This window comes from Pipistrellus kuhlii, unplaced genomic scaffold, assembly GCF_014108245.1.
Source record: "Pipistrellus kuhlii isolate mPipKuh1 unplaced genomic scaffold, mPipKuh1.p scaffold_m20_p_35, whole genome shotgun sequence".
NCBI lineage: Eukaryota > Metazoa > Chordata > Mammalia > Chiroptera > Vespertilionidae > Pipistrellus > Pipistrellus kuhlii.
In genome coordinates, this window is record NW_023425535.1 from 2236080 (window position 1) to 2256975 (window position 20896).

Consider the following 20896-nt stretch of genomic DNA (forward strand, 5'->3'; position numbering starts at 1 on the left):
TTTAACTATTTTAACTTAACCTTTATTTTTGAGAAAATTGTAGATTAGCCTGTATTTCTCAGAAGTAATACAGAGATAGATTCTTGGTACTGGTTTTTACTCTTTGCCTAATTTCTCTCCATGGTGACATTTGAAAAACTCTAGTGCAAGATCGCCGCCAAGATGCTGACACGGATGCCGCCAGGAGGCGACCATTCCGTCACTACCAGGGTCCCTTATAGCCAAGCCCGTTTCCCGCTGACTCCCTCCGTAACCACTGGCAACCCTCCCCTGCTCTCTCTTTCTGTAGAGCTATCATCTCAAGATGGTATGCAAAGTAAACATCACGCAAAATAGAATTTCACGTCTGTAACCTTTTTGGGTATTTTCAGGCAGCGCAGACCGCTGGAGGCTCCTCCCGGTTGGTGTGCTCAGTATCTGCTCCCCTTGCTGCCAGGCGTGCCCACACTGGGGAGCTCAGCTGCCCCCGGGCCCGGCAGCGCGTCTGCACTGTCCTCAGCCTGGCTGTGGTCTGCAGAGCTGCTGTGGACAGACGTGCGCGTTTCTGGGTGAACTGTGGTCTCCACCTCTCGCTGATGCAGGCGGAAGCTAGCTGTGCCTTGTAAGAGACTGCACTGTACCGCGTCCCAGTCTCACCAGCCGAGTCTGACCGGCCCGCTCTGTCCTGGCCGCATTGGTGTTGCCGCTGCCCGTGTTGTAGCGGAGGTGCTAGGTGTGGCTGGCTGGCTGTGCCGTGCCTGCGCATCTTCCCAGTGGCTGTGGACGGAGAGCGTCTGCTGTGTGCTTGTTTTGTTTGTGCTTATTTGCCACCTGCATGTTCTTTTTGGTTGAATGTCTACGTTTCTGTCCATTTTCGAATAGGGTTGTTTATTTTTTACTGTTGAGTTTTGAGAGTTCTTTATATTCTAGACACTAGTTAGTCCTTTGCTCAATTTGTGGTTTGCAAGCGGTTTCTCCCAGTCTGTGGCTTGTCTTTTCATCCTATTCATGTGGGTGTTGACAGAGCAAAGAGTGTTATGATAGTTTGCTTACAACAAATGTGCTAACTTTTCCTTCTAGGGATGGCCCTTTTGGTGTCAAGCCTCCAAAGGCTTTGTTACTCCTAGATCCCACAGGTTTTTCTCCTGCCTTTTTCTGAACGCTTTCCAGTTTCTATTTTACGTCTGGGGTTGTGGTTCAGTGTGACGTGAGGCCTGTTTGCTGGGTCCCCGCGGTGACGCTGTGCTTCCCCACAGATCTGTACGTGTGCGCCGTGCTGCTGTGCTGCGTGGGCATCCTCAGCGTGCTGCTCTTCACCCTGGCCATCGCCTGGCAGTCTGTGCTCAGCAAGAGGAAACCCAGAGGTAAGAGACTGCAGGTCTGGGATGGGAGCACTAGCTCAGTGGGCACAAAAAGTGCGGGCTGAGCCACCCGGGCTGAAAAAGGCGTCCTGAGGCAGGAATCACTTCCGAGACAGGCTGCCTCCTGAAGGGAATGGGCTGGCTCCTGCCGTGGCACGGGAAGAACCACGGCTGGACAAAGGGGAGGGCTGGCAGGAAGGTGCATCCCGGCTGCGGGGCTCCTGTCTGTGCTGCCGCTGAGGAGGCTGGGAATGCGAACGCCAGGGCTTGGCAGGCTGCCAGGTGCTCCCACGAGTGCAGGGTCACCCGCAGCCTCATCTAGGGTCACTGCGGGGCCTGGGAGTCTGCAGAGGGTGCAGCGGGTTGGAAGAGATGGTATGGGAAAGTCAGCCACCAGGGTAGGCCCCAACAGGGCTCCAAGATAGGATGGGAGTCTGATAGGATGGGAGTCTGATAGGATGGGAGTCTGATAGGATGGTTGTCTGATAGGATGGGAGTCTGATAGGATGGGAGGCTGATAGGATGGGAGTCTGATAGGATGGGAGTCTGATAGGATGGGAATCTGATAGGATGGGAATCTGATAGGATGGTTGTCTGATAGGATGGGAGGTCTGATAGGATGGGAGTCTGATAGGATGGAAATCGTCCCTGGGGCGTGCGTGGTGAGGTCAGGGACAGCCCGGTGGGGATGAGAAAGCCTGGGGCCTGGCTCGTCACTCGGGAGAGGTGGCCATGAGGTGGGGCTGGGAGCAGTGCGGCCACCGCAGAGAAAGGGCGCCAGGCCTGGTGCTCACGGCCATCTCCGGGCCAGGAGGTGAGAAGAACAGCCCTTCCTTCAGAGTCCTTCCTCCACGTCTGAGGCACACGGGATGGACTGCGCCTGCACCTTCCTTTCCGTGCGGAGCAGAGGCCTTTCTGGGTGCGGGCCTCGGGGTCCAGTGTGTGAGGCCAGATGGCAGGGTGTCGCCCTCCGGGATCTCCCCGAACGCGGGTCTCTGCCGGGTCTCTCTCCTCCCCAGGGCCTTCCCAGGACCCCCTCCCACAGAGAGTTTGCACTGGGATCTGTCTGCAGGCTCTGCTTCTGGGAGCCCAGGCTCAGACAGCTCCCTCAGGGGCGCAGCCGGCACTAAGTGTGCTTTGCTCCCCTAGGCCAGGTGGGTGAGGGCTAGCCCTCAGACCCTGAGGTCCCGCCTTTGGGTTCTGGGTCACATTTGGCCCCTGGGGCAGCTTTTTTGGTTAAAGGGACACAGGCCCCCATTCACCTGGGTGCAGCCTCATAAACAAGTGCGGGAGGTCCGTGCTCAGGGAGCCCTCTGCCCCCTGCTCCCTGGCTCCCTGGGCTCCAGGCTGCTCACCTCGCTGCTGCTGCTGCAGCTGGAGTGGACTCCCCAGACACAGGCCAGCCAGTGCGGCCAATGGCAGCATTTATCGTGTGACTCAGTTTCTTCACCTGCAGGAGCCCTGCCTCCCGATGCCCGGACTCAGAGCAGTGCAGAGGAGTTACAAGACGCTCTGCCCTCCCGCGGGCTGTGCTCAGCTGCCAGTGCAGAGCTGTGGGCGGCCGCCTGCCTTCCCCTGTGGCCTGGCCGCTGTGCGCCTTTCTTCCCTCCTCACCAGTTTGGTGGGTGGGGGCCCGTCCGCGTGACCTCTTTTGAACTTAATCACACTTTTAAAGGCCCTCATAGTTCTGAGGTACAAATTATGCAGGCGCATAGCTTAGCCCCTAACGTCTCAAGTCAGCTGAGATGACTTGCATCTGTTCCATGTGGTGTCTTCTCCCAGTGGGCTAGCTAGGCTTCTGCATGTGGAAGCAGAAGAATTCCTCAGAGGGATGGAGGAGTGAGGGAGGAAGAAAGGACAAAGAGGAGGAGGAGGACAGAGGGCAGGGGAGGACGGGAAGAGGGGGTAAGGGGAGGAGAAAGGAGAGGAGAGCAAGTGAGCAAGGTCTTGGGCGAGGCCGTTAACCGCTCTGTGCCTCAGTCCTGCTGAACACAGATGTGATGACAGCGTCACTGTGGAGATGGGAGAACAGAGGGTGGTCCCAAACACTCTGCTCACATCATTCCCAAATCATTTCAACTATGCAACCCTCAAATGTGCTTTGTTGACAAATATAAATTGTTGCAAAGGATGTAATTCCCACAGCATCACAAATATTGACATTTAAAATGAAATGGTTAAATCTCTGTTACAGCTACATGCCAGAATTTAGTAACTACCTCTGCCGACTTAAAAAGGCTCATAAATAAGTTTTAGCTTTCAGGAATTTTATGTGTCTTCCCCTCCCCCCCAGGGTTTTCTTTTCAATCACTTACCCAACAAAACTTTATCCTGCTTTTTAGTACATTATTGTTTTGAAAATCATTTATTGATTTCCATATTATACTTCGATAAAATAATATGTATAAAAATTAAAATTAAAAGTTTAATTTCCTTATTCCATAACTCTCTAGGTTTTATTTTTTTTCTGGATTAAGTTATCAATATTGCACAATTAGTAATATTTGGAAAATGACTAAAATTAATCAAAACCACATAAATACAAAATTTAGATAAATAATTAATAATCACAAGAAGTAAAACTTTATTAGAAATGGATTTTATTGAAATGGATTTTTACTTTACTTCACATGCCCTTGTATAAATTTGGTTAGTGATAGACTTTAGTATCAATTTTAGTCTTGTTTTTAATGGCTGTAAGCTCTGAAATGCCGTGCTCAATAGGCACAGAGGCTGAGATGGACCAAGTTTTCTGATACCACTCAATACTCTAAACTGCTTCCCAGTTATAAGTCAAAGTCATATAGTAATTTATCATCGAAAATGACTTAATACTCCACCAGCTGATTCCTGGCTTAGGTCATCATTCAGTCTTTGTTGAAAGCAAAATATTGGAAACCTTCAGTGGCCCCGTCATTTGTCATTCACCTTCTCCACACTGGCATCAATATTTCAAATCATCTCTTGTTCGGTGCCCACTGGTCTCTGCCCCCAGGACAGGCCTTCATAGCACAAGTCAGGGCGGGTGAGGGTGGCCTAGATTTTCTGAAGTAGAAAGGGTGATGTGACAGGGAGGGAGGAAATGAGTACAGTCTGATCTCAGGTGTTTTAGGAGGAAGAATTCTTAGGAAAGAATATCATAGAAGGTGAGAATCTAGAAATAGATTTCCCTAAAACCATGCTTCCTAAGATGCTGAGGACATGCAAACCCCAGGGTATGCAAGCCACTGATCTACATAATAAGCTTGGAACAGTGCCAGGAGTTCATGTTGTGTCCCTTACATGCTAACTATGACTTCATTACTTCTTTATCTATACAGTAACTGGAATGCAGAGAGAGTCTAGCTGTTGCAGAGGCCGGGCCCGATTGGCCTAAAGGGGCCCCTCTAAAGCTGGTCCCATCGTCTTGGTCTGGAACCTGAACTGGTCACCTGCTTGACAGATACTCCAAACGTGCAGGTTCAAACAGCCTTTTATTTGCTCACAATACTGCAGGCCAGCATTTTTAAAGGCCCTGCCTTCAAATACAGATTCCTTCTGAGGCACGAATTATGTGGGCTTCAGCTTTACCTCTGTTTGGGCTGGGGCTCAGCTGAGCACCATGGTATCAGCAGCTGAAGTCCTGCTTTGGGGCCTCAGCTGAGGTAACTTGCATCTGTTCCATGTGGTATCAACTTCCAGTGGGCTAGCTAGGCTTCCTCATGTGGAAGCAGAAGAATTCCTTAGAAGGATGGAGGAGGGAGGGGGGGAGGTCAAAGAGGAGGAGGAGGAGGACTGAAGGGGGAAGGGAAGGAGAGGAGGAAGGGAAGGAAGGGAGAAGGGGAAAGAGGGGGAGAGCAAGTGAGCATGCATGTGCAAACCTCTTTTAGGTCTCTGCTTGGCTACTATTTCATTGGCCAAAGCATGCCTTGTGGCCAAGCCATATAGGTGTGGATAGATACAGGGAGGTGTGATCATGGGGCCGTTGGTGCCACCACACAACCCCAGGGCCTGTGGCTGCCTCAGCTTTACTTCTATTTGATGTGAACCCAACTGTGAGCTTAGATTGGACACTTGTTAGGATAACTGCCTAGGCGTTCTTATTTCTCCTCTACAGCCAGAATCTTGCTTTTCTCAAGAAGACCTACTTCGTAGAATATCTTGCTCTAAGACTCTTTCCATGGGTATGCTGTTAGCCCTGGAAAAGCACTGATGGGAGAATAGAAACCACTTTATAGAGAGGAGAGTCTACATGGAAACAGGTGGCCCCGAAAAGGCCTTTTCATCATTGAGGCAGAGCTTAGACATTGGGTGGTGCTGTTACTCCTGGGGCCTTCAGGTTAGAACCAGACTCAACCAGCAAAAGAACTGAATGCTTTGGGTTGAGTAATCAGGGAGTCTGCAGTGTATGGCTTCCTGTCTGGCTTGATCCGGGTGTGGAACAGTATCACGTGACTGGTGTCATGTTCTGCCTCCACTGTACTCATCCGAAGAGAAGTGTGAAAGCCTGAGAGGTGGCCTGAACCAACGCCTGGTCAACACCTGAGCACCTACGTCTTCTAATTCCTGGAGTATATATGTATTGTATATCTAAAGTAGCATTTACTTACCATTTTTTACTTATTTTTCCTTTCACAGTGAGAAAATATTTGGTGAAATGCCCTCAGAACAGGTAAGAATATTTTTGCTTTTACTTTCTCTAGATATTACCAAGAAATTGGTTGCATTTGTATCTTTACTTAAAGGTCTTCATATTAACCTACAAATTGGCCTAAAAATGTGTGTCCCACATGCATTTGCATATTTCCAGACTCCATGCTCTGTTGTCACCCCCAGAGGATCCAGAAAACAGGTGGTTTCATGCTGCCCAGCACCTACTCTGGAGGATGGTCCCTCATTTAGAAAGAGGCTGGGAACTAGACTGACCCACTTTGATGCCTTCTGACCATAATCACTCCTAATCTTTTCCCAATAATGCTTGCTTGTTGTATGCCTCATTCTTTAGAACATAGACATCCTATATGATAAAAGGGTAATATATAACTTGACCCTAACAGCAGAATGACCAGAACAACTGCTGGACCAGTCACTATGAGGTGCATTGACCACCTCTTGGTTCCTTTCTCTGCTGGGCAGGCTCTGATTGCCTGGTGGCCATCTGCGGCAGGGGTGGGGCCATCGAGCGGGTGGGAACAACCAACCTCTCGGTCTCTTCTCCCCCACCATTAGGCACCGATCACCCGATGGCGAATTGGGAACTGGGGGTGGGTGATGACGGGGGATGGGGCCAGCTGTGGGCACCTGAGGAAGATGGCCCTGATCGCAGGTCAGGCCTTGGGACTATACCATGTGCAGGGCCTCTAGTTAGTAATATATGTGCTAAAATGCTAGCTTTAGCTGGTTGGACAAACCTCATAGGTAACCTAATAGTTATAGTAAATATTGCAAACTTATAGTGTTTAAAAATGTGAGACTTTTGATCCAGGCAAAATGGCATAGGTCAATTTGTCCCTGTTCTTCCCTGCTAAGCATAAACATAAATCTTGCAAATAATATGAGACACCAAAGGAGGACTCTGAAAGTTGGTTAAAGGAAAACTATGAAAACCAAAGACAAAGGAAAAAAAATCTTAAAAGCAATCAGAGAGAAATAATGTATTACCTATTAAAGGAGCACAAATTTGAATGACAGCAAATTTTTCATCTGAATTCATAGAGGACAGAAAGAAATAGAACCACTTTTTTCAAAAAAAATTTTTCTTAAACTACTGTTAATCACAAATTTGATATCCAGCAAAATTATCCTTTAGGTAAAAGGGGAAATAAGGGCATTTTCAGATTAAGGGAAACTTAAGAAATCTGTCACTATCAACTTACTTTTAAAGAAATTCTTGAAATAAAAGAGAAAATCTTGGTGCATTAGAAAGGAAAAAAGGAATAATGGAACATAAATATGGGTAGTTAAGTAGACTAATTTTTCCTCAGAAGTTTTAAAAATAATATTTGATGATTAAAACAAAAATTATAAAGCCATCTGATACTCAAGAAGAGCATTATGATATTTAAAAGTGGGAAAGGTCAAGTGACCTAAATAGAATAATGTTTCTATACTTCACTGAAAGTGATAGAACATTGGTATAAGGAGACTTCAATATCCCACTCCTTCATCAAGGTAAGTCTGAAAGAGAACATCAGAGTAGCTGTCCCTAGTCCTGATGTGATCCCCATTGAACCCTGAGATAAAGAAAGCCATCCCAGAAGCCAGCACCAGAGGGCAGAGGGCGAGCCTCCTTCTCTCGTAGTGTTCCTGCTGCTCTGTCCTCATCCCTGGCCTTGCACTGCCTTTCCCCCTAGGGTGCTCTTTGTTCCCATGAGCTGGAGTTAACAACACCATGTGTTGCATGGTCACAGTTGGGGCAAGCAAGTTTCTGGATGAAGCAACATGCATGTGCATTAAATGGAGAGTATCCCAAGGATGGAAGTATTATAGATAGACAATGCAAACAGTAATAATAAGAGAGGTTATAGCTAAATTAATTTAAGATAGTAAATAATTTAAGACAAGAAATGTTACAAGAGACAAAATTTCATAATTACAATGGGTCTAAACATAAGGAAGATATAGTCATTATAAATCTACTAGTGGCCTGGTACATGAAATTTGTACACATTAAAAGAGGATTAATTAGAGGTAATATTTTAAATATATATTTTTTATTGATTTTTTTTTACAGAGAGGAAGGGAGAGGGATAGAGAGTTAGAAACATCCATGAGAGAGAAACATCGATCAGTTGCCTTCTGCACATCCCCTACTGGGGCTGTGCCCGCAACCAAGGTACATGTCCTTGACTGGAATTGAACCTGGGACCCTTCAGTCCACAGGCTGATCGATTCTCTAGCCACTGAGCCAAACCAGTCAGGCAAGAGATAATATTTTAATATTGCTATTTGCCCTTTGTCTATAATAAAAGTGTCAGAGATGAAAGAAAATTAGTAAAATGTGTATGAAAATCTCCCTTCTGTCAGAGTATGGGGGGCACTGTGGGCCCCAGAGTCAAGTCCTTGCCCACCTACAGTGCCTCAAAATTGCAGGAGTCTCAGACCCAGGCAGCCCCACCCACATTGGGTTGGATCCAGACCCAGTCAGCTCCACTTTTGTCAAGCCCCACCAGATGGGGGTCACAGCTTCAGAGCCCCTGTCAAGCCCCACTGGTGGGAGGCACAGCCTCAGGTCCCCCAATGCTGGGGTACGGGGAACAGCCTCAGGTCCCCTGGCCTAGGGCAGGGGGGACAGCCTGTGGCCCCTCATCAATCCCTGCCAGGCAGGGGATGTGGCCTGAGGTCCCCTGTCAAGCCCTGCCAGGCAGGGGGTGCAGCCTCAGGTCCCTGCTGATTGCTCATTAAAGTTTGTTATGGGAACTCGGCCTCCGCTGTTGTCGTCGCCATCTTGTGTTACGGAAACCCCACCTCTACTGTGGGTGCAGCAATCTTGTGTTATAGAAACCCTGCTTCCATTGTGGTCACCACCATCTTTGTGATGGTGTGACAGTCAATTTGCATATTTCATCTTTACTAGATAGGATATGGATCTAAAGAAGAGCCTCAGATACATGAAGCAAACACAGACATTTGAAAGATAAAGTAGATGATCTAGAATAATAGTTGATTTTATTGTTCCATTCTTAATAATTGATAGAATAGCTAGACAGAAAATCAATAAGGGCACAGAAGATCAAGCAATTTGACCCCACACATAAGAATGCTCTACCCTGTGACAACAGGATTATTATTTTCAAGTGTCCTTGGAACATTCTTCAGAATATGCCAAATGCTAGGCCATTAAACAAAAATTAAGAATTCTTAAGAAAGAATACCATGGAAGGTGAGGGTCTAGAAATAGATTTCCTCAATACCATCCTTCCTAAGAATGTCTAGGGCAGTGTTTTTCAACCTTATTTGGGCAAAGGCACACTTGTTTCATGAAAAAAATCACGAGGCACACCACCATTAGAAAATGTTAAAAAATTTAACTCTGTGCCTATATTGACTATATATAAAGTAATTCTCTTGAATAGGAATCAAATAAACACAAAGGAAGTATTTTATAATTACTTTATTATGAAATATTAAGTAAACAAAATTGTGAAAAATTATAAAATTCTTGTCTTGTCTGCACCTACCGCACACCAGGCAACATCTCGCGGCACACTAGTGTGCCGCGGAACAGCGGTTGAAAAACGCTGGTCTAGGGTATGCAAGGCCCAGGGTATGTTAGAAATCATATGAAGTTTGTTCTCTGGCAACAGCAGAATTAAATAGAAATCAATGACAGAAAGATCCAGGAAATTGCTAAACGTTTTAAAATTTAAAATAACATGTTTCTAAATAATACCCTGGCCAAAAAAGAAATCACAAGAGGAATTATTGTAGAAACTATTTTGAATTAATTAACCTGTTAACCGGGGAGTTCCCTTTTTAATTACGCAACCTGTAACGGGCGCGTACTCTTTCACTAGGACGTGTCAGTATGTCATGCTTGGAGGACCTAATTTCATATGATTATTATTATTTTTTATTTATACTTAATTAAAATAAATGAAATATATATATATATATATTTTTGTTTGTTTGTTTGTTTGTTTATTTATATATATAAAGCACAAAGGAAAATACAAAATTACAAACAAATAGAAAAGAATACCAACAAAATAGTGGAAACATCGAATTAAAAAATTATAAACTTGCCAAAACCGGTTTGGCTCAGTGGATAGAGCGTCGGTCTATGGACTGAGGGGTCCCAGGTTCGGTTCCGGTCAAGGGCATGTACCTTGGTGCGGGTACATCCCTGATGGGGGATGTGCAGGAGGCAGCTGGTCAATATTTCTAACTATCCCTCTCTCTTCCTCTCTGTAAAAAATCAACAATATTAAAAAAAAATTATAAATTTTACAAACAATTATAAAGATTACAAAAAATATATACCGTCCCTCTCAGGGCGCAGCATATATTTCCAGGATGTATTCATACATCCTACCCGTTCCCGGTATTGTTTACGTTTGATGTATTTATAGGTCCTGCTCGGTTAACAAGTTAAAATGAAAACCCAATATACCAAAACGTATAGTATAGGATGCAACAAAAGCAGTGCTTACAGAAAACAATTATGGATTTAAATAGCTATATTAGCTAGGAGGAAAGGTCTCAAATCAGTAACCTAACCTTTTACCATAAGAAACTAGGAAAAAAGTGCAGTGAAATAAAATACAAGCAGCATAAAGGATATAATAAAGATTAGAACAGAAATCAGGGAGAACCAAGATAGCGGCATAGATAAACATGGCTACTCATTGCCTCCCACAACCACATCAAAACTACAACTGAAATACAGAATCACCGTCATTCCCAACCACCTGAAATGCTGCTGAATGGAAGTCCTACAACTATAGAATTAAAGAAGAAAGTGCATTGAGACTAGTAGAAGGGGGTAGAGATGTGGAACAGGCTGGTCTGACACACAAATGGCATTTTTTTTTTTTTTTTAAATCAGGAAGGATATCTTCACTGTTGAGGCCTGCTATGAGAAGCAAAGGGTTCTGGCCCCACTCCAGCCCCCAAGTCCAGGGTTTCATAGTTGGGAAGAGAATCCCTGTAACTCTGGAGTGTTAAAACCAGCAGGGATTGTGCCTCAGTGACATAGAGGCTGCTGGAGACCCAGGCAGTTCCTCTTAAAGTGCCAAAACACAAACTTGCACAGGCTTGCTCCCTCTGAGCTCCAGCACTGGGCAGTGGTTTTGGGGGATCCAGGGACATATGGGGTGCTCACAGGGGTCATTGTTCCTATGTTGAGACTTCCCCTATTGCAGAGCTGATGGGAAGCCATATCTGAGTTTCCATCAAACTGGCTCACACTGTTTGTTCCACCCTGGTGATCCCCTGAGATCCTGTCCCATCCAATTTGCAGCTCCAACTAAACTGTTTGCATTGACTTTTCCATATAAATGGTCTGCCCTGGCTCAGGCTTCAGAGTTTACTAAAATCTCTCAACTAAGCAGCAAGTGGTAATGCCCTTTACCTATCAATAAGAGGTCCATGATCCAGCAATAGAACCAGCCTTCCTTCCTTCACAGTTTGACCTCGCTAGGGCACTTCCAAGCCCAATATAAGTAGCAGCCATCTGAAGATTGCTCTTTGTGATGGATATAGACCTAAAAAAGAGCCTTAGATACAAAGTAAGGCAGTGGCTGACTTTGCAACTCCTGGGAGGTCCCAGAGCCAGTGCACCCAGTGGACAGTTTCAGATCTTGCCAGACTAGAATGCTATACATCCACAAAGGACACATTCAAGGTGTGGACTGAGCACCAAAGTCACACTGAAGCCACCAAACCAGTATTACATGAAATGTTGAAGGGTATTCAAGAAGAAGAAAGGAGAAGGGGAGAAGGAGAAGGAGGAGAAGAAGAAGAGGAGGAGGAAGAAGAAGAAAAAGAAGAAGAAGCCGCTGCCAATAAATACACACCTATGAACAATTAAATCTAAAAATAAAAATAAGTGGCCAAGGAATCTAATAGACAAAATAAACTGATGAATAAAATAGAACCAGAGGTATGGAAATAGGGAACAGACTGATGAATCTCAGAAGGAAGGGGGAGAGAGGGTGGGAAGAAATTAACCAAAGATCTTATCGGCATATGCATTACCTATGGACACAGACAATAAGGTGGTGAAGGCCTGGGGCAGTGTGGGAATGGGGTGGAGCATACAATGTGGGGAGGGACATGCAGTCATCTCTAGTACTCTCATCAATTAAGAGAACCCCCCCCCCCCCCCCACACACACACAGTAATCAATGATATGGAACACACACATACATCTTATAAAGGCTAATATGCAAATAGACTGAACAACAGAACAACCAAATAACCGGTTGCTATGACTACTAGGGGGCATGTGAAGAGCATGGTGGGCATCGGCCATGGCAGGATGGTGGAGTAGATGAGTGGGAGTGCCAGACCAAGGCAGGACACCAGTCACTGTCATCAGGGTGAGCCTCTGGTGGTTAATAAAAATTATTTGCTCTTGCTGCTGCACTCCCACCTGGCACTCGCACCCGCTGCCAGCTCCGAAGTGGCTGATCACACCCACTGCTGCCAGCTGGTGTGGGTCCTGATCGCTCAGCACCATCAGCGGTTGTGAGCAGCAGCTTCCAGCCCCAGTCGCTCCTCAGGGCTTCTCCACCTCCCCTGCTCCTGAGGGGTGATCTGGGCAGCAGCTGCAGCTTGCACCCACTGACGGCACTGGTCCCAATTGCTTTGTGCCTTCAGCGGGTGAGAGCAGGGCCAGCACCATCAGCGTGTGGGAGTGGCTGTGGTGGGAGCAGGGCTTCAGGCATACAGGTGGCCGAGGGCTGCAAGAGATGTTCTGAGACCTACTCTGTGCCTACCACAGCCTCGTGGCCTACAGCTCCTTACAAGGTGCACAAGTTTGTGCACTGGGCCCCTAGTAGAAATATAATGAAAACAAAAGTTGGTTCTTTGAAAAGTTTAACAGAATATATAAACCTTAATTTAGACTGTCCGTGAAAAAAATAAATAAATAAATAAATAAATAAATAAGAGAGAGCAAGGAGAGAAAAAAACAAAACAAAACAATTACCAAAATTGGGAAGGAAAACAAATAAGACCCTATAGAAATTTCAAGGATCATAGGGAAAAATTATGAACAAGTTTATTCTAACAAAGTAGACAACACAGATGAAATAAAATAAAAAAAAATCCTAGAAAATCACAAATTACCAAAACCAATTTAAAAAAAGAGCTATAATTTGAATAAACCTGTAATAAGTCAAGAAATTGAATTGTTATTGATTTGTTAGTTAAAACTTTCCAACCAAGAGAAGCCCAGACCCACATTGCTTTACTGGTGAAGTATATTAAGTATTACAGAAAAAAATGAATGCCAGTCCTTCCCAAACTCCTTGAGAAAACTTGAGAAAGCAGATGGTGTGGGACAAAATGATTAAAGCACTCTTCACAGCTCAGTAAGAAGATGGTAAGTACAATTAAAAATGGACAAAAGATTTGAGTAGATATTTCCCTGAAGAATGTATACAAATGACTAACAAGTTTGTGAACATACGTTCAGTATCATTAGCCACCAGAGAAACGCAGACCAAACCACATGTGATGCCTCTGTGCACCCACCGCAATGGCTGACGTAGAAAAGTCAGGGGTGTCGCGTCTTGGCAGGGATGGGGAAGGCTGGGACCCTGTGGACTGCTAAATGGTGTAGCCACTTGACAAACAGTTTGGTGGTTTCATAAAACAGTAAACATAAATTTACCAAATGACCCAGCAATTCCACTCATAGGAATCTACCCCAAAAGAAAGGAAAGCAGGTGTCTACAGGTAGACATCCATAGCTGCTCATAGCTGCCATATTCATAGTAACAGAGCTGGGAAAACCTAAATATATGAATCCACTGTTGTGCAGGTAAACAAAATTTAGTACATCCATCCAAGGAAATGCCATTTGATAAAAAATGAACAACTGCTGATGTATGCTACAACATGCCTGGGTTTCAAAAACATTACGCTCACTGAGAGAACTCAAATGCAAAAAATTACATATGGTATGATTCTATTTGTTTGAAATGCCCAGAAAAGGTAACTCTGTGGAGACAGAAAGTAGATTAGTAGTTGCTTAGCGTGAAGGTAGGAATAAAGATTAACTGTAAATTAGAGGGAACTTTTGGGGATGACCGCAGGTCCTAAAACTGTATTGTAGAGACAGTTGCCCACCTTTATAAGTACACTAAATGATTGCATTGTACACTTACAGTAGTCCGCTTTATGGTAAGTAAATTACACCTCAAGAAATCTACGTGTTTCTAATTAGAGTATATGCCCCATCAGGCCTTAGGACCCGCATTGGAGATGTGGGGGGTTGTGGCTGGGTGGCCAGAGGCTGGAGAGCAGCCTGCGGAGTTCCTGGGGATGCTGAGATTCCTGTCTGCCTTTCCACGTTACCACGCGGTGCCAGGGGCTTGGGCCGCTCCCCTCCTCTCCAGGCCCCCTCCTTCTCTTGCCCCGTTCTGAGCTGGTGCTGACCGAGGCTGGAAGTACAGGGAGGGCATTATCCCAGCCTGCCGGCATTGGGGTTTGGGATTCCTACTAGAGGTCAGGTCTGACCGCAGTCCCTAAATGCTGTCCTCTCGACCAGTGGGTGCCGTCAGCAGGACTGGTTGGGGGCCTGCGTTGAGCTCTCCCTGTGGGCCTGGCTTCTATTGGGCCAGCCACAGGCCTACCTGCCTCTGGAAAGCCTGCCTGTACTCCACTGCACCCCGAACCCTGAAGGGCTGGCCCTGCTCCCCAAACCTGGAAATGGGCTGCACTGACTTCCACTGTCCTCGTAGATTAGAACCTGGTTAGAACCTCATGCCGATTTGACTAGATGCAGCCCAGGTGCTTGTCACGGTACCTCACTGTGACAGTCAGGCTGTGCCTCGGCTGTGTGCTCCCACCCTGTCCGGCCAGCAGCTGCAGGTACTGGCTCCATCATCTGAGCTGTGGCAGTGGGCAGTGGGGACCCAGGTGTCTCAGGTTTGATCCAGACAAATGTCCTTCTCGGTCCTCTAACCAGTCCTCTGAAGGGAGAATGGCAGAGAGCACAGGACCAGCGCTAGGTGCCGGGGGAGGGACCCTCAGGAAGGGACCGCATGCTGGCGGAGCCTGCAGTCACTGGTGGGCCAGAACCCGTAGGCTCTAGAGCACATGTGTCAAACACAAGGCCCGCGGGCCAAATCCGTCCCGCCAGGCCTTGCAATGTGGCCCGCACCGTGCTGTCATCACTGCACTCCGCTGCGTTTCCATCACAATGACAGTTTATGACTGTTCAGTAAACCATTCGGCCCGCGATTTAGGCTGGATTTTAGATTTTGGCCCCTTCTCTGATTGAGTTAGACACCCCTACTCTAGAGAATTCTATGGCTTGTTGAGAGAAGTCAACGGAAAGAAAACAAGTCTCATCCTGAGTTTCTGTCACCCATGAAGTCAGAAGTTGCCCTGACCTTCAGGATGGGAAGCGCTTTTTCCCCCGGCCAGTGTCCTGGAGCAGAGCCTGCCCATCGGACCTGCCTCCCAGGGACACAACTCTGATCACAGCCCGTCCCGCCGCCCAGCGAAGCAGCTCAAACGCCATGCACCACGTGCATGCAGCTGTGATGGGTCCTCACCCTCCACACACGAGTGGGTTCAGAATAGGTCATGTGCAAGCCCGTTGAGCGAGAATGGACAAGGGCCCGGAAGAGGCGGCCCCCAGCTGGGCATTTCCTGACCCTTAGTTTGACCTCTTCTTCCAGGTTTGAGATGACAAAGTATTTGCAAACGGGAGACATTAATCGATGTCACCTGTACCGATGGCAGCTACAGCTGCAGCAGGCAAGCCTTCTGCATGCTTCTGGTGCCCACTTTCTCACACACGTGGGCGGAGACTCCCTGTGTTGGTTGAGCCACAGCACAGCTTCTCTGCTTTTGAGCTCAGTTTGAAGCATTTTCTGAGCCATGGCATATTTGTAAACCTACCCCAGCAATCGAAGTATGGGATCTAATTAACAAATGATTCACTCAGGATCTTAGAATGAAAGCAGGCTCACAATTCCAAAAGAACCCGAAGCTGTGTGCCCGGAAGTGGATGTGTACGCCCCGCCCTGTTGTGCAGGACTGAGTAACGCAGTGTTCCCGTCCTTCCCTGACAGGCATCTGCTGTGGTAGCTCCAGGTTCTGCGGCCGGGCTGCCTGTGCTGTCTCCGGTTGCAGTGTGTCGTTGAGCAGTTTGTCACTGTTTCTGATAGGATGCGACGATGATGCCCTAGCACCATGTTCAGCAAACTGCAGTTTATGAGCCACATGTGGCTCTTTGGCCCCTTAAATGAGGCTCTTTCACAAAATATCACATGGGGTGTGCACATACAGTGTGATTGAAACTTTGTGGCCCATGCGCAGAAGTCGGTTTTCGGCTCTCAAAAGAAATGTCAATCGTTGTACTGTTGATATTTGGCTCTGTGGACTAATGAATTTGCCGACCACTGCCCTAGCACATAGTGCTGCTGGGCGGATTAAATGAGTTAGTGCCTGGTGAGTGGTGAGATCCATGCAGGTGGCTCTGTTATTCAGTCAGTACTTATGAGTGAGTCTTCTGCACAGGACGCCTGTAAGGCTGCAGAGCAAGGTCGGAATAACATGGCCCAGACTTTCAAGGGAGACCCAGAGAGGCAACGTTATGGCAGCACCTTGGGTCCCACAGAGCTGTCATGGCACCCAGAGGAGGTTCTCATAACGGTATAGGGGTCTGGGTGACAGGGGAGGTGAGCTGTGGGTCCAGCATGAAGGATGAGTGTCCCAGGAGAAGAGGACTGGCTTGGGCAGGCGCAGAAGCAGGGAAAAGGCCGGGCTGGAGGGACGGCTCCCGGAGCGAAGAGCCTGGCGGTTCGGGCAGAGCAGGAGGCAGGAGATGGGAGTGGGCAGGCAGGTGCCTGGGGACGGCAGTCTATTAACAACAGTAACCAAGCCTCGCTGTTAACCCATCCACATTCGGGCACAGGGTCCAGCAAGGACATGCACCGCCTTCACTTCCCACAAGCCCGTCAGTGGGTGCTGGGCTGGGCCTGTTCCATAGATGAGAACTGACAGGAGAGTGGATGATGCCCGCCCAGGCCCCTGGCCACAGAGCTGACGCGGCCCCAGGTGCTCATGGAAGCTGGGCGCCCTGTGAGTCATCACACAGGAGCCAGGAGGAGGTGCTGCAGGAAGGCGGCCGCACAAAGAGCAGTGGGAAGGGCGCAGCTGTAGGTGCGGGTGCAGAGAGCTGCCTGTGCCTGGCCCCGCATTCAAGGACTCAGAGAAGATTCCAGAATAATGATGATAATGACATAATAACAATATTATTGGTAAGATGGTCATTAAAAGTTCACTATGTAAGACACATTTCAGGGGCATCACAGGAGTGAGTGGCACCATTCATCCACCTCGAAAGTGAGGTTCTGCCCCTTTAAGCAGCTCCTGGCAGGTGGCATCGGTTGGCCTCGTGTATTCCAGTGGCAGGAGGGGCCGTGGAGCCCTGTGCGATGCCAGGAAGTCTGCCTTGTTTGTCTGAGCCTTGGCCTTGGTCAATGGCAGCGGCCCTGGGGGCGGAAACCTGTTATTGTTGATGCCAGTGAGTTGCCACCATAGTTGCTGAGACCAGCTTTGCTCCGTGGACATTTGGCACTTTCCGGTTTGAGGTTCAAGGCCGTGGGGTAGTGAGCGAGCCGCATGCAGCCTTGGCAGAGGGAGCACGGAGAGCTTGGAAAGGAACTGAGGGGCCAACCCTCCGGGACGCAGGTCAGGGTCCCTGGGTGCGGCCTGGAGTGCAGGCAGGAGGGAGGAGGCATGGGGCGCTCCGGAAGGTAATGGGATCAGCTAAAGGACGACTTTGAAGGCCTTTGTGGAGTCGCAGGATCAGGTGGAGGAGGTCCGGGACGCCGGTCTGGGCAATGCTGGCAGGATGAGCGCCCACCTCCCTGTGCCCCATTCACAGCTTCCCACGGGCTTCCTGGGACGGTCCTGGCATCCCAGCATCTGGTCAGACCCGCCAATCTCTGCAGCCGGGACAGGCACTGTGCCAGGGATGAGGAGTGCCCATCATTAGCAGCAGGAAGATTGAACAGCACTTGAGGCAGCATCTGACTCAGCTCCTGTGCTGAGGCCAGAGATCGCCCTGGACTAATTGGATGTATGAGGGCCAGGGCCCCTCCGAGAGCAGCTGTGCAGCCCAGGTGAGCCCGAGGGAGTGAGGACGACCCTGAGAGAGTGAGACTGCACTGACCTGGGCCGGAGCACAGCCAGGCAGCTAGCGTGAGGCCTCTCGCCTTCGGTTAGGAAGGGGGTGTGGCTGGGCTTTGGCTTCTCTCACAGGGCAGCTCGGTTTATGCTGCCTCACTTGCGTTTTCTGATTCCCAGCCCTGAGCTCTAAGGGCGAGGTGGGCCCTCCCTTGCCTGCCTCCATTTGGGCACTGTCACCCCTTCTTCCAGACAATTCCAGGAACAGGAGCATGTTACTCTCCCTTGCTGCCCACTCTCGGGCTGGGTGGGCCCTGAGTTTTGGGCCCCAGCCACAGGTGATCAGGGAGGCAGCTAAGTGGTTAGGGGTGATCTGGCAGGCAGGCGAGTGGTTAGGGGCTATCAGGTAGGCAGGCAGGCAGAGGGGTTAGGTGTGATCAGGTAGGCAGGCAAGTGGTTAGGGGTGATCCGACAGGCAGGAAGGCAGATGGGTTAGAGATGATCAGGCAGGCAGGTGAGCAGTTAAGGGCAATCAGGCAGGCAGGTGAGTGGTTAGGGGCAATCAGGCAGGTAGGCAGGCAGGCAGGCAGGCAGGCGAGTGCTTAGGAGCCAGTGGTCCTGGATTGCAAGAGGATATCTGATGGCCAGTTTAGGCCCAATCCCACAGGGATTTGGCAGTCAGACCTGAATGGGTCCCAGATTGTGAGAGGGTTTTAGGCTGGGCTGAGGGACTCCTCCCTTGTGCACAAATTTTGTGCATTAGCCCTCTAATCTATAATAATAAAAGCGTATTATTCTAATTAGACTGGATGATGTTCCAGACAAAGCCGGGCTGTGAGGGCTGAGCCTCTTGCACAAATTTCGTGCACTAGGGGCGGGGGGAATCCCCCAGCCTGGCTATCGCCCTGTCACAGTGTGGGAGCCCTGCAATCCATCACCCCAAAGAGGTAGGCCACGCCCACCTATCCGGGGCTCCTCTGTGGATTGCCCCAAATAGATAGGGGGGCAGGGACAAAAGCCTCATGCCCCCTGGTCGGCACATGGGTCCAGGGATGGGGAAAAAGCCTCATATCTCTGGTCTGGCATAGGGGTCAGGGACTCAAGCCTCATGTCTCTGGGCCAGCTCAGGGGTGGGGACACGAGCCTTGTGTCCCAGGGCCTGTTGCTGGGGGCAGTTACATGAGTCTCATGTCTCCGGGCCAGTGCAGGGAGCGGGCAAGCAGCCTGCTGATCTTTCATTATGTGATGGCGTACAGGCCAATTTGCATATTATTATTAGGTAGATATATAGTGATTTCTCTCGCTATCCTGCTTCTGTTTATTCCCCAGCACCGCATTCTAAGGATCCACTATTTTTAAATTCATATGAATACTTGCAGAGTTTCTTTATGCATGCATATGGAAATACTAATATATATATTCTTATTGTCCCCTATTTATATTAAAACATTATCACATTTTACACATTTCTCAGCACCTAGGTTTTTTCACTTAACAGTGTATATTTTCTCCTCAGTCACAATGGAGTCTCCATTGCTCCCCCAGCTGCAGGGACTCCAGGTGTGGGTTTGTGGAGTCTCCACATTTCCTCAGCTAGTCCCTTGCTGGGGGACAGTTGGGTTGTTTTCCGTCTGTTGCCGTTACCCACAGTGCCTCTATAGTGCCTCATACATAAATGTTCATACATGTGCAATAATAGCCACAGAATAAAGACTTGGGAGTGAAATTGCCAGGGCAAGAAGTAGAAGCCTTGCCCCAGCCCGTTTGGCTCAGCAGACAGAGCATCGGCCTGCGGACTGATGGGTCCCGAGCACAAACCCAGGTTGCGGGCTCAATCCCCATATACTTAAAAAAAAAAAAAAAAAAGCAGCCTCTGTAACCCTGAGAGTCCCCCTTATTCTGACTTGCAAGTTGTTTCCCACCGGGAAGGGTTTCACTCGCACCAGCTGTGCTTCTGAGCACCTGACTCCTACACCCTGCCCAGAATGGCTTTGCCTTAAATTTGATGATTGCTGTTCTGATATGTGGAGCAAGGAAGGGCACTGCGTTTTCATTTGGGTTCCTTTCATGAGTTTCATTTTCATTTTTTAAAAGTATGTTTTTATTGGTTTCAGAGAGGAAGGGAAAGAGATTGAAATATCAGTGATGTGAGAGAATCATTGATCAGCTGCCTCCTCCACACCCCACTCTGGGGTGGAGCCCACAACCTTTGCGTGTGCCCTGACCAGGAACAGAATGGTGACCTCCTGGTCCGTAGGTCGATGCTCAACCACTGAGCCCTGCTGGAAAGGCCCTTTCATGAGTTTTAGCATGTTTTAATGTAAGAGCCTTTCCTCTTGCCTACGAAACTATTTACCACCTTCATTCATTCTGATTATTAGCAGTCAGCCATATTCTTACGGATTTCTAGAAATTCTTTGTGTTAGGAAGAGAGCCTGTCCTAGTGACTGTGCCTCCCTGGCTGGGCACTGTGACCAAAGACCAGAGCTTCTGAGAGGGGCTGCCCTCAGGGCGGCTAGAGCCAGTAGGATGCATTTGGAAGAAGACTGAAGGCCATTCCAGAAAGCCTGTGGATTCCACCCCACATGCAGCATCAGGAACAGATTTCACATCAGGACAATCTGTTCGCAGGTTTTGGTTGGCTGCTCACTAATGTCAGTCAGGGAAAGGCACTGAGCATCTTGCCTTTTTACATAGAAAACCAAGATGCTGGATGCTGAGTGCTTTTCCCTGGGTGAGGGTGTCAGCAGCTCCTCAGCCGT

General features: G+C 48.3%; 1 protein-coding gene across 3 annotated transcripts in view; it reads left to right on the top strand.

Moving 5' to 3' along the window:
* VSTM4 (V-set and transmembrane domain containing 4) overlaps positions 1-20896 on the top strand; it is an 81193-nt gene that overhangs the window by 33161 nt on the left and 27136 nt on the right. For 2 of the 3 annotated variants that reach the window (XM_036461216.1, XM_045570685.1), the window contains 2 exons: positions 1236-1343; positions 5958-5991. In XM_036461216.1, the coding sequence (XP_036317109.1) occupies positions 1236-1343; positions 5958-5991 (142 nt within the window). The remainder of the gene's footprint in view (positions 1-1235; positions 1344-5957; positions 5992-20896) is intronic. The other variant, XM_036461217.1, reaches the window with a different exon arrangement.